This window comes from Pteropus alecto, unplaced genomic scaffold (genome assembly GCF_000325575.1).
Source record: "Pteropus alecto unplaced genomic scaffold, ASM32557v1 scaffold359, whole genome shotgun sequence".
NCBI classification, from domain to species: Eukaryota; Metazoa; Chordata; class Mammalia; order Chiroptera; family Pteropodidae; genus Pteropus; species Pteropus alecto.
In genome coordinates this window covers 3234162-3247435 of record NW_006443119.1, presented here as the reverse complement: position 1 = coordinate 3247435, position 13274 = coordinate 3234162, and the positions used below count along the sequence as shown (strand labels likewise).

The 13274-nt window shown below is 39.7% G+C and overlaps 1 protein-coding gene across 2 annotated transcripts in view; it reads right to left on the bottom strand.

The window, feature by feature from the left end:
• Positions 1-1825, bottom strand: part of SLAMF1 (signaling lymphocytic activation molecule family member 1) — a 35999-nt gene extending 34174 nt beyond the window's left edge. For both annotated transcript variants that reach the window (XM_006922886.1, XM_006922887.1), the window contains exon 1: positions 1708-1825. In XM_006922886.1, the coding sequence (XP_006922948.1) occupies positions 1708-1783 (76 nt within the window). In that variant the 5' untranslated portion in view covers positions 1784-1825. The remainder of the gene's footprint in view (positions 1-1707) is intronic.
• Positions 1826-13274: the final 11449 nt, after the last annotated feature.

Genomic DNA, 13274 nt, shown 5'->3' with positions numbered 1-13274 from the left:
TTTTTGATATTTACAATTCTGACTGGGAATTGGAAGTTGAGCTAAGTAGAGATGGTAAGGGGAAAGGGTACTGATTTTATAAGAACTAGGCATCTTGGTTGGGTAAATCTGTCATGGCTGACCTGTATCACTTGCAAAGCATTTCTGTCTGAGTTTTATTGGGGTTTCACAAAAGGGTGTGTATTTAGAAATAAAAACACTAAAAAATTTGTGCATATTTCAGAGAAGATAGAATGCAAGGAAGGAAGCTGCTGCAGATTGGGTAGACACGCCCTATAGGGGTGGGCTGTTTTTCACTAAACGGTGACCTCCAAAGCCTTCAGTGAAGCAGCTGTTGGCAGCGCCTGAGACGCCATGGACCAGGAGGTCAGCAAACACAGAGATAGAAAAGTCCAGCCCACTGTTCAACAACATCTTTCCTGAGAGTCACTAAGTAATATTCCAAAAATGGTGGAGTGACAAATAGGTTGCACCCAGGAAGGCTTGGCTCTTCCCCAGATGGCTTAAAGTGGTTTCATTTGGCTTTCTGAGCCCTGAGCTCAAATATTTCTTGCCTAGATATCAAGCAGCAATATCCATGGGCCTGCCTGATTCTGAGGAAAAGTGGGACCAGGAAAGGCCTCTTAATCTGGGAGTCTGGGAAAAAATAGACCTTATGTGCAACTCATCCAACATCCCTAGCACATCTTTGGGCTCTTCCTGGAAAAGTCCATAATGGATTTGCGGTCTTGAAAACCCCAAGCACAAAACACCCGGAGCCTCAGGATTTCCCCCCTTCCCAAATGCCGCTTCTGCTCCAGGCTGCCTCCCACAGTCTAACCAAAGTCCCAAGGCATTTAAGTAGAAAAGAGGTTCCCGCTCTACTCCACAGTGAGGCCGAAGTCCACTTTTTGCTAGGCTTTTTCTTTCTCAAATATTTTTTTCACAGCCCTGATACTACTGAACAGAGAACATTAGATCGCCTTCAGAAGAAGAAAGACAGGAGCAGAGACTAGCTCTAAATGCTCTGTTGTGAGGCTGGCCCTACAGCTAAGCTGCCTTGACTCTGAGGGTTCCCCATTTGCATTTCCAACTTACAGTAACAAGCCCTGGGCTCTAGAAATCCTGGCTTTTCCTCTTCTTGCTAGGAACCTTCTCTTCCAAGAAAGTAGCCACCAGTACCACACTGTGGCCACCGTCTGTTCTCAACTGAAAGTCTGGGATTTTCACTTCTACCCTCTCTTCCCCATTGTAGCCCTTGTTATTGGACCATGTTTCTGGTTTGCGGGCTTGTGTGTGTGAGGATTCTCTTCTAGGGCAGGGCTGTGGAAGTCATCTTCTACCATAGCTCCATTCCCCAGCTCAGTCTCTTAGCCTGAGTCTTTGCCAGAAGGATGCCCACGCAAAACCAACCACTCAGCCAGAACTAACCAGAGCCTCTTACCCTGAGAGGCTGATTTAGAATGTGACTGATGCCTTTGGCTCAGAGCTCCTGGTTTCCTTGGAAACGAGGATTGGTGGGGCCGTGGCTGGGAATCCAGAGGCCCAGAAGCTCACAATGTTCCTTCTTCTTTGAAAGAGGCAAGTGAAACTCAGAGCCCATCTCTAAGGAAGAGACAGCTGAACCACAGCCCCCAGCCCCTGCATCTTTACTCCATCCACAGGGCTAATCTCTCCTCCATGGCAGGTAATCATGGAACTCAAACCCTCAAAGATATGAACACTCACCTGTTCCGCAGCTCAGTTCAAAAGTCAGGGAGAGAAACAGCAGGAAGTTCAAGAAAGGGAGCTCCTTGGGATCCATCAGACGGTGAGAAGTGGAAAGGGAGCCTGGCGAGGAGCTCGGCAGCTTCTCAAAGACACAATAGCAGAAGCAAACTCTGTATCAGGCGGTGCTGCCTCTGCTGTCTAGTTTATGCATCAGGAACCAGCAGGCTTCCTGTCTTATGGGACTTTTTGCATGTTGAGAATTGCTCATCTCTTTTCAGGGCTTAAATTACTTTGTTATTCCTAAGAAATTCGAGTCAGACAATTAGACTACTAGAGCCAGGAAGGGAGCTGTGTGGTCACCTTGGCTAACCCCAGCTGTGGGCAGAAACGTGCTCCCTTCCCCACTTTGTTAGCTGTCTCCAGGGAAGGGAAACCAAGTTCTATGGGCAGTTCCATCTGGTAACTCATCTTAGAATACAAAAAAAAAAAAAAAGTTTATCAGACTATCCTCAAATTTGGGTCAGTAGAACTTGGATGACTGAACTGTAATGAACTGATGGACATCTTATTTCTGATTTTTTTCCATAATTTCAGAGTATACCTCTAAATCCAATCAGGTCCTGGTGCCAAAGTCACAGAGAGATGGGTGGGCAAGTGCAGGTCAGTTGTCAGAAAGCCATTTTCCCTGCTGGATCCAATGTGGTGGGGTTTAGTGAGCTCTGTGCTGTGTTTGGAGTAGCTGCCCTTATTTTCAAGCTTGTGTCTAAATTTTTGTTGAGGAGATGAGACTAGAATTAACAGAAGAAAGACCATGTGCTTCTCCATGAGTTATGGTATAAGAAAGAAACACTGGAAAGATGTTATTTCTGGTGCTCACAAAGAGACTTTAAAAGACCAGACTGGTGTTTTTAAAGTCCATTTTAACAGATCAAAGTCACTCTCCAATGAGCCTCCCTAAGGAGATCAGGGTAATAAAAGAAATAGAGACTTTCTTAGAAAAACAAAAATTGAGGGAATTTGCTGCCAGTAGTTCTGCCTTGAAAGAAATGTTAAAAGAAGTTTTTTAGGAAGGAGGAAAAAGGTAAAATAATTTTTTTATTTTTCTTACTCTTAATTGATCTAACAGACAGCACAATATTCAAAATAGTAATAGCAATAATGTGTGCTCATGCTTATATATGCTTGTATGTAATGAATGACAGCAATGATACAAGGGACAGGAAGAAGGAATTAGGATTATTTTGTTATAATAAAGTACTCATACTACCTATGAAATAGTACATTGTTATTTGAAATATGCTTGGATTAGTTTTAAAATCTTGGATTAGTTTTAAAATATTGTAAAATTTAGGGTAAAGTAAAAAATTTATATATAATTGATATACTAAGAAAGGAGAAGAAATCAAATTATATAAAATACTAAATTAAAATCATTAAAGGCAGCAAATAGATGGAAGACAATAACAGCAACAAAAAGCAAGAGTAACAAATAGAAAATAATAATAAATATAATAAATATTAATTCAACTATATGAATAACCACGTTAAATGTCTATGGTCTAAATGAACCAATTAAAAGACAGATTGTCAGAGTGAATTAAAAACCAAGACTCAACTATATGTTGTCCACAAGAAACCCATTTAGATTAAAAGTAAAAAGATAGAGAAAGAAAAAAAAATGCTAACACTAATTGAAAGAAAGCGGAAGTAGCTATATTAATTTCAGACCGAGCAGACATCAAAGGAAGGAAAGTTATCAGAGAAAGAGAGAAATATTACATAATAACTAAGGGGCCAATTCTCCAAGAAGACGTAACAATCCTTAACATGTATATGCCTAACAACAGAGCTTTAAATACGTGAAACAAAACCTGATGGACTGTAAGGAGAAATGATAAATCCACTATTATAATTGGAGACTTCAACACCCCTCTATCAGAACTGGACAAATCCAACAGGCAGAAAATCAGTGAGGACACAGTGGAACTCAGCAACACCTCCGATTAACTGGGTATAATGAACACCTATAGAATACTTTACCCAACAACAGCAGAATACTAACTTTTCTCAAGCTCATATAGAATATTCATCAAGGTAGACCACCTTCTAGGCCATAAAATACACCTTAACAGACTTAAAAGAATAGAAATTATACAATGTCAGCTCTCAGATTACAATGAAATTAAACTAGAAATCAATAACAAAAAAATAACTGGGAACCGCAAAATATATGGAAATTGAACAACACACTTCTAAATAACACATGGGTCAAAGAATAAATCCCAAGAGAAATTTTAAAATATTTTGAACAAAATGAAAATGAAATCACAACTTATCAAAATGTGTGGGATGCAACAAAAGTAGTGCGTAGAGGGAAATTTATAGCATTAAATGCATATATTAGAAAAAAAGAAAGACCTGAAAATCAAAATCTAAGCTTCCACTTTAGGAAACTAGAAGAAGAAGAGCAAATTAAATCCAAAGTAAGCAGGAAAAAAAAAATTACTAAAAACTAGAGCAAAAAGCAATGAAATTGAAAACAGAATCAATAGAGAAAATCAATAAAAACAAAAGCCAGTTATTTGAGATCAACACAGTTGATAAGTCTCTAGCCAGGTTAAATTATAAAAAAGACAGAGGACACAAATTACTAATATCAAAAATGAAAGAGGAGACATCACTACCAAGCCTGTGGACATTCAAAAGATAATTAAGGAATACTATGAGCAATGTTAAGCCCACAAATTTAATAATCTAGATGAAATGGACCAATTCCTTGAGAGGCAAATCTTCCAAAACTCACATAATATGACATACATAATCTGAATAAGCATATATCTATTAAATAAATTGAATCAATAATTAATAAACTTCTGAGTCAGAAAGCATCAGATAGGTTTACGGGTGAATTCTACCAATCATTTAAGGAAGAAATTATACCAATTTTCTACAGTTTCTTTCAGAAGACAAAAGTAGAGAGAATTCTCCCTAACTCCTTCTATTCCATATTTTAATTCATTCTAATATCAGAACCAGACAAAGACATTACAAGAAAAGAAAACCACAGATCAATATCTCTTAGGAACATAGATTCAAAAATCCTCAATATAATACTAGCAAATTGAATCCAACAATGTATAAAAAGAAGTATACACTATGGCTAAGTGGGATTTATCTCAATTATGCAAGGCTGGTCCAACATTTGAAAATCAATTAATCCATCGTGTCAACAGGCTAAAGAAAAAGAATCATATGATCATATTAATAGATGTAGAAAAAGCATTTGACAAAATTGAACACTCATTTCTGATTAAAAAAAAAACCTCTTAGCCAACTATCCTTTACTTGATAAAAAATATCTACAAAAATTTACGGTTATGCAAAGTATGTGGTAATTTGTTATGGCAGCCACAGGAAACTAATATAGGACCTAAGGGGCAAGGTGAGTAACTCCAGGTTTACAGTTATTATATCTGGTACACAAAGCTGCTTCCATCAACTACAAAAAGCAGGCTTTGACAGACGAACAACAAAAGATACACAGGTGATAATGCCTTGTATTTACAGGGTCATTTTCAAAAGCCTTCACATTCACCATCTTATTTGGCCTTTACAACAGCTTTATGAAGGGCCAAAGCTGATGGTGATGTAAGTCAGAGCCTGGACCAGACTTGGGAACCCTGATTCTGTCAAGACCTCTTTCTCTTTTCCTAGAGTGTACTCATTATCCCCATGAATACTCAAGAGGGTAAGGAAGAACAAAATCCCATTAATTGAACTGCCTAGATGCCTACGGCTTCCATATACGTTATTTCATTAATCTTTGTAAGACTAAAAGGCAGGCTTAATTATCACTATTTTACAAATTGAGGTAAAGAGCTGCGAAATCACTTTTTAAATGGCTCGAAGCCAAAAAAATGGAAGGATTGGCTTCAAACCCTGCATTGTTTGACTCCATGCTCTATCCACTCACCGTACCACTTCCATTACACTGGGCAAGAACCTTAGTTAATCTTCAGGCTCATGTTGGCCATTAGCCCATTACCCATGAAACATCCCCTCTGGCTCAGATGAAGGCATGGGCAATAGGAGAACTCTGGGTGAGCACTGTTTTCTGCCCTTCACCTCCATGATCTGTAACAAAAACCACTCCCTTCCCTATGGCTATGTGGAGACCCACACCTGAGACTGGGAAGGACATGTTTGTGGAAAACAGCCCTCCCTGAACAATCTCAGTTGGACTGTAAAATAAAGCCATCTATGCTTAAACAAGAAGGTGTAACATTTCCCTAAGATTTGCTGCTCTCTTTCCTGACACTTTATGGCAAGGGATAACAAAGTGACTTGCCTGAAGGTGCCTGGCTTTCTGGTCAATGATCATCCTCATCACAGCCTTTGACCAGAGGTCCCTATAATGTGAGCCAGCCCCATAGGGAATGTTCACTGAGGGGCAGGCCAGACCACCTGGCCACTTAAAGCCCATGATGAGCACAATTATCTGGATAAGTAAACAACAACAACAACAAAACAAAAACAAAGAAAAAACCCACAAAAACAAAATGAAAATGCAAAATTTCCCCAAACTCTGAAACATCTCCTAAGAGACCTGATCACAGAGCCTAAAATTGGTCTGGGGAAAGCACTGGGAAAAACACCCTGGGGTCGGCCCTGCTGGGTGAGATGAGGAAGTCCACAGGGACAGGTGTCTGACATGGAGGCTGAGCAGACCAGTTGACCAGACAGTCCTGTGTGGGGGTTCAAGGAAGACAGAAGAGGAAGTTAGGCTATGAGGTGGGTCTAGCTCAGACCTAGGACCAGGTTGTATTCAACATCTTTACCCTGAGTATTCATGTTGGCCAGTCACCTTCCTGAACATGTAGATGTGTTGAGTAGCCCAGGCCCAGGGTGGGGAGCAGGGGACATGTCCAAGTGTGGCCTATGAAGATGCTTACTGGCAGTGCCTTTTGGTCCTTACTTAGTCTATGGTACTGAGACTGTTCACTCCAAGGCCTTCACCAAGTTTTCCACCTCAGTGCCTCCTCCAGGGTTCAGATCCAGTCAGAGAACTGGAGTCTCAAGGTTGAGAAGAGATATCCATGACATCTATAATCCAAGGACTTCCTCCCCTAACTCTTGTCAGTTCTGCTGATGTTTCTGCCTTCCTTCCTGACCCCAGAGCCAATGAATGGGCACCTCTCCCCTTCTGAGGCATATTCCCTAGACTGGTCCTAAACTTCTCATGTCCCTGCAATCACCACAGCTCTTTGAGAAGCACTTTTGGTAAGATAGGAGGGTGCTTCCTAGTATCCCTCAGGTTACCCTACATGGCAACCATGTGGTCTGCTTGCCTGCTTTCTATTGGTATAAACTGCTGGAGAGAGGGCAATGCTCATGCCATTCAACTCTTTCTAAGAAGGAACAGAGTTTAGGAACCAGTTACAGTGGCTGTTGAATCATCAGCCTTCAACATTTTCTGCACATCAAACATTGCCTCCCAGGGCATCAATTTACCTTCTTAGACAGAGTGATAAATATGACAATAATTTGTGAAGTACCTTAGAAATCCTGGATAACCACTGTTAGTTTGTTCTTCCTTCCAAACAAAACTCAAACTAAAGCCTTCTTTTCAGCAGTTCTAGATGGCTCTTTGGAAAATCTACCGAGCACTCTTCCTGCAAAGGCTGGTGAAAAGCAGGATTCATTTCTTTATCTCTGAATAGTTCTAGTCCTTAACCAACCATTACTTCCCTGAGAGATAGAGACATCTAGGGAAGTGGGTGCTGCATGCTCCATGAGGTCATTCAGTAATCCTCTGAGATGCTCATGAGCCATGTATGAAGCCAAAGAAAGGGATTCCTGTTTAGTCGAGCCAGTGAGGTGAACTGATTTGAAGTGAGTCCAGTCCAGGGGAAAGGGAAAAGCTAAGACACTTGAGCAGTTTGGAAAACTGAGCTATAGACTAGAAAGCTTCATTGGAAAATTCCAGCTGGGATTAATGGAGAGAGCAGTGAATTTTAGGGGTTGCCCCAGATGAAGCACATGGAGGAAGTCTTCATCCATTTGCCTACCCCAGCACTAACCATGAGAAAACCATTCCATTGGGGTCAAATATGACTCTAAATATCCTTTAATAATGTTATCATACAAGAGCTAATACACTTAATTATCAACTAACCACGTGAATGACTTTTCAGGTATCATTTCTAGTTAAGAGCAGGAAATGAGATTTTTAAATAAGAGTTTTGTCTCCTCTTTTTAAAATTGCAAATGTAATACAGCATTGAAGGAAATTTTTTAAAAATAAGGGAAAAAATATTCCATAGTTTTCTAATCTTGTCACAACTACTTTCAAGTTTACATATCTCCAAATCTTTGTTTTTAAGGCACTAGAGTAGACTGATTCAGAACTCTGGTTCTATGGTCAGAGAGACCTGGGTTCAAGTCTTGGTCTGCTATTTATAAATCATGCAACCCTGCAACCTTGGGCCAGTCATTTATTCTCTCTAAGCTTTTCTTTCCTCAGCAGTAACATAGTTAAGATGAGAAACCATCTTTTAGAGTCGTTGAGAGAACTAAATAACATTAATGCAAACAAGATGTTTAGTGCAGTGCCTGGCATGTGGTAGCCATTTTGCATTTGATGTCTGTAATTTTTATGGTGTCCTGAAAGTGGGCATGAGTGACTAAATAATGAACTTTATTTAGCTGCATCTAGGGATGCACAGGAAGTACCACCTTGTGGCCAAGATTAAGGACAATCCTAGGAGACCTAGAACAGAATTCTTCAAGTATCCTGGATATGAGCATCATTCCTGGGCTTCTCCATAAGAGGCAACAGTAGCTTTGTAGCACAAATTGGAGACAAAGCACATTATGGGTCATTAAGAACTGTTAGCAATTGAAAACAGGTGGATTTTCTACAATAAGTATTTAAAAGCCTCGTAATAAAGAAATTGAAAATTCTCAGCAGACTATCATATTTTATAAAGAAAAATATCAGTGTATAAAACAGCACAAGAACAATAAAATAAAATACAAATCAAAGCAGAAAATGTGAAACAGAATGTAAATATGAACTGAACCCTTAGCCACACCAGATTCAGTTTCACAGAATCCACGCGTGAAGGGGTATGAGGTTAATATGAAAACCACACAGTATAGCAATTGCAGTGATTATTTATTTTAACTGTAACTGTATAAAATACCTATAAGTTTCTCATTCTGTAGGGTGAGTTTGGTCACCCTACAGTTTAGTCTTTTGCTGTGTTATAAAATTTTAAGTCAGAAAATGCCTCTGTGTATCATAAGTACAGACATGATGATGGGGCTAATTTCAATAATAATTATAGTTACGGTGCTTGTGTCCAAGGGGAGGCTGTGGAAGCAATGCTCCTCATTTCATAAGCTCATTTGTAACTAAAATGACTGATGTACACACACTTTCGTGCTATTTTAAATTTAACATAATGCATAAAAATGTATAATTTATTATATGCTATTGCTTAGTTTTATGAGGAGAAATTTCTTAAAGAATATTGTGTTAATTATCTTGCCTTGAAAATAGAGCAAAGGCAGATCATGAGATAGTTTAAAATGTTAAGTTTTAGAAGGCATTCTATGGAGTAAAACCAGTATAGACCATACCCAGAGACAGAGGCTTCCTCCTTCATTTTACTGTTTCTAAATTTTGCCTTGTTAAGTAAGATAACAGAGCAGGTCTCATCCTAAGAAATTTTTCTAGAAATTAATAAGTCAGTTAAGAGGAGGCCTCTAATTCTGTTATATTGTTTTTAAAAAGGATGGCTCACAGATCCCAGTTCTGATGACAGAACCAGGATAAAGGCCATTAAAATGATAAACCTTGGTCTCATCTGGACCCCGAGTGCCTGGGTTATTAAATCTTGCATGCTCAGATGGCACCCTGATACTTAGCTATCTTTCTCAGCTTTTCTTCCAACTAGAACCTCATCAGGGGCTTCTTCAGAAGTCCTCCCTGAGTCCCAGAGTGTCTACTCTTACAATCTGGGGAAGACTTCTAGACTGGGATAGAGGACTAGGAGAAAGACAGACAATCATGTTGCTTCCTATTTTGCTTAGTAAACTCTTTAAAATCCAAGAATCGACTTTAATAGCCTGGGTTCTAAGTTTGGTTTGCCCACATAGGTATGTTACGTCATGAGTGGAGAAGAATATAAGATTTCTACAACAGAAACAGCAGGTCTTTTCCATGAGTTCTGTACCAGGTCTAGACCTTACTATTATTATCTCCAATTCACAGGTAAAAATATTGAGGCGTAGAGAGTTAAATAATTTGCCAGAGGTCATACAGTAAATAAGTAGCAGAAGCAATACTTGAATATAAGCTCTACCTCCTCCTGCCACACTGGCCTGGGATATATGTGCCTAGCAAAGCCATCATCAGAGCCCTTTATGTCCAGGGGCAAGAAGGAGAGACCTGGAGAAGAGAATAGCTGTAGCCCATTGGGCTCATTCTATCCCATTCTTTTTGGGCTCTGTGCCCCATATCTCAGTCTACTTATCATTAAGTATCTATGACTCCTTCCTTCTTTGGTATCCTGTCCTTTTCTTAGGAAGTGTCTCTATTTTGACCTTACGCTTTCTTTCTCTCCCTCCCTCTGTCCCACTCCCATCAGCCCTTTGAGCTCTCTAGCTCCCAGGGCAATTCTAACCACTGGCCCAGCCAGGTCTCTGATTGCTATCTTGCTGGCTTTGTCAGCTGCCAGTCTTCTACAAACATTCATCCTGGGCCTTCCATAAGCATGGTCTTGCTCTCCTTGTGTCCTGAATTTCAGATTGAAGTTTCACAGGCCCTGATACTTGCACTGTCTGTTCTCAGAAATCTCTTCTAGGACCTTAAATACTTGGCTGCACTATTGCTCAGCTCTAATTTGTCCTGTAAGTATTAATATGTGTGATAACTTATACTGCCACCCAAATACCTGAAGGTTCAAGTTTGACTTTATGCTAATGAAATTCTTTTCTAATTTCAGATGTACATGTAGCTGAGGGAGCATGGAGTCAGGAAAATATGAATTAGAATGGCAGAGGTTTCACTCACTACTTGTATGACCTAGGATAAGTCAGTTTTGGTGAAACTTAATTTCTTATCTGTAAAATAGTGTACTATAAGTTACCTCATGTAGTGGATGCTGTGAGATGCAGCTCAGATCTCAGAGCAGCAAAGCAATCTCTCCTCAGTTGCTGGAAGCATTGCTGGCTGACAGCTCTCAGCTGAGTACTTCAGTAGCTGTCCTCAGCCAGTTCTTTTCGTGAGGTCCACCCACATCTAACAAACAACCGGTCAATTGGTCAATAAAAGGATATAAATTCCAGTCTCCTTGCCTCAACTGGGAGCAACCTTTGAGGGGTATCCCAGCTCCAGAGCTCTTTGTGGAGTTAGCTGAGGCCTTTGTTACAACTATATTGAGTTCAACTTCTCCCTCTGCTCAGTCCTATGCCCTTCACTTTCCACAGGTGTTGATTTCACAAATACTTCCCAGTGAAATTCCTGCACACACATCTTCATCTCAGAGTCTATTTCAGGGAGAGTCTGACCTAAGAGATCTCATGTATTTTTTGAGTGTTAAAGCAACATAGTGTATATAAAGTACAGTATCTGATAGAGCATGGGCACTACTAAATAGCTCCTTTCTTTTCCTTGTTGTTTTGTCTTTCATTCATTCCTAAGTATATTTGACCTATTGAACCTGGACCTCTAACAGGAGTCCATGTTTCTTCTCCCACCCGATCAAAACTTTTTACATACAAATAGTTAAACACATCCTTGGAAAGTTGTTCATCTTCTTGATGGGAGCCACTCAAATTTTTAAGCAAATGAGTAATCTGATCATATTTCTGTTTTAGAAGAATTGCTTTGGCCATAGTGTCGGAGAGTTTTAGGTAAAAGTAGAGGCTGAGAGATGGTAAGAAAAAATAATAGTCCACACTAAGGAAATGGCAATGAGGTAAGAAAGAAAGAGGTCCATTGGAAATTTATAGGTGAATTTGTCAGGGTTTGATAATGGATTGGATGTGAGTTATGAAGGAGAGGGACTTGTATACAATAGCCTTATGGTATAGTCTCCAGGCATACAGCAATGCCATTCTCTAACAGGAAGAATAGGAGATACAGATAACTTTGAGACAGAATTGGGAACAAGGGTAAATGATTAGTTTGTTGGCATGAGATGTATTCAGTTGACATATTTATGATTCATCCAGAGGGAGACTTCCAAGAGTACTTGAATATAAAGAGTTGAATTTCAGACAAGAACTATAATCTGGAGGGGGAAAAAAAAAACAGCAAAAACCCTAGAAGTCACCTCTCTGACTCTCTCATCTCACCCTCAGAAAGCTGAGATTTAGAGATTAACACCTCTGAGGGACTTGCCAGAGGCCATGTGACCAGTTTTTGCAAAGCCATGACCAGAAACCAGGTCTCTTGGGTTTAGGTTAGTGTACCTTTCCTCTGACTGACTTTCATTTTGCTCTATTTATATTCATGTTTCCCCAATGTAACAATGCCTGACATACAGTAGGTGTTAAAAATGTTTATGGCATGAACATACTAATTACAACCATTCTTTGAGGCAGGACTGGCCTCTCCTTTCTACATCATCACTGAAATATCTCAGCTTCATCTTGGAAATCATCTGACTTAGGGAAGTTTTATTTAGCCATCAAATTTGCATTTCCCCAGATATCTTCCACTCTACTTCCTGAGAGCAAAATTTCTTTTTGTGTATGTAACACTCAAGGGCAGGTTTTGTGCTGAGTCTACTGATCCTGAATGAGAAGATTAATTAAAGCAAGAAGAATAGAAAGAAGGTATTGTCTGAGACAAAGGTCACATAATCAAATCCTTCTTATTTTACACTTGGAAAAGCTTAAGCTAAGAGATCTTGTCTTGTCTTTATTCCTGAGCCTGAGAGAGTGGAGGGAACAGTATGAGACAGAAGAAAGCAACTAACACATACCGAGCACTTACTATATGCAAGACCTTGTGCTGAATGATTTACTAAGACTATCTCATTTAATCCTGATGAAAAGATCATCCTTTTTTTTTTAATGTGGAGAAACTAAGACTAGAAAGTTTAATTTTCCTGAGTTTCTAAAATTGGTCATTGGTGGGTTTGAAATTCAAATCCTAGACTGCCTGGCTCAAAAGGTTATGCTCCTTCCCTTAAAGAATGTAGCCTTCCAGAGGCTCAAATTGTGGTTCCAGGTGTTAGGTATAAGCCTGGAGACCAAATATTCTTGTTTCAGTGCTTTTTCTACCTGCCAATAATCCCTATGATGTTGCCATCTTAGCAGGCCATGCAAAATGTAGTGGTTTGGGGTTTGAGAGAATCTAGGCGACTCTCATGAACATAAGAGGGTAATAAGTCAAGCCTCAGGGAGTGCCCAGTGGCTATTAGCAAATCACAAAAGAAGGAGAAAGCATCTTTGACTTCCAGCTTGAACTCTGCTGGTAACTTGTTATGTGGCCTTTGTCATGTCACTTCCTTCTCTTGGTCTTCCAGGATTGAAGAAAATACGGGATGCAAAAATTTTAGGCTTTCCTG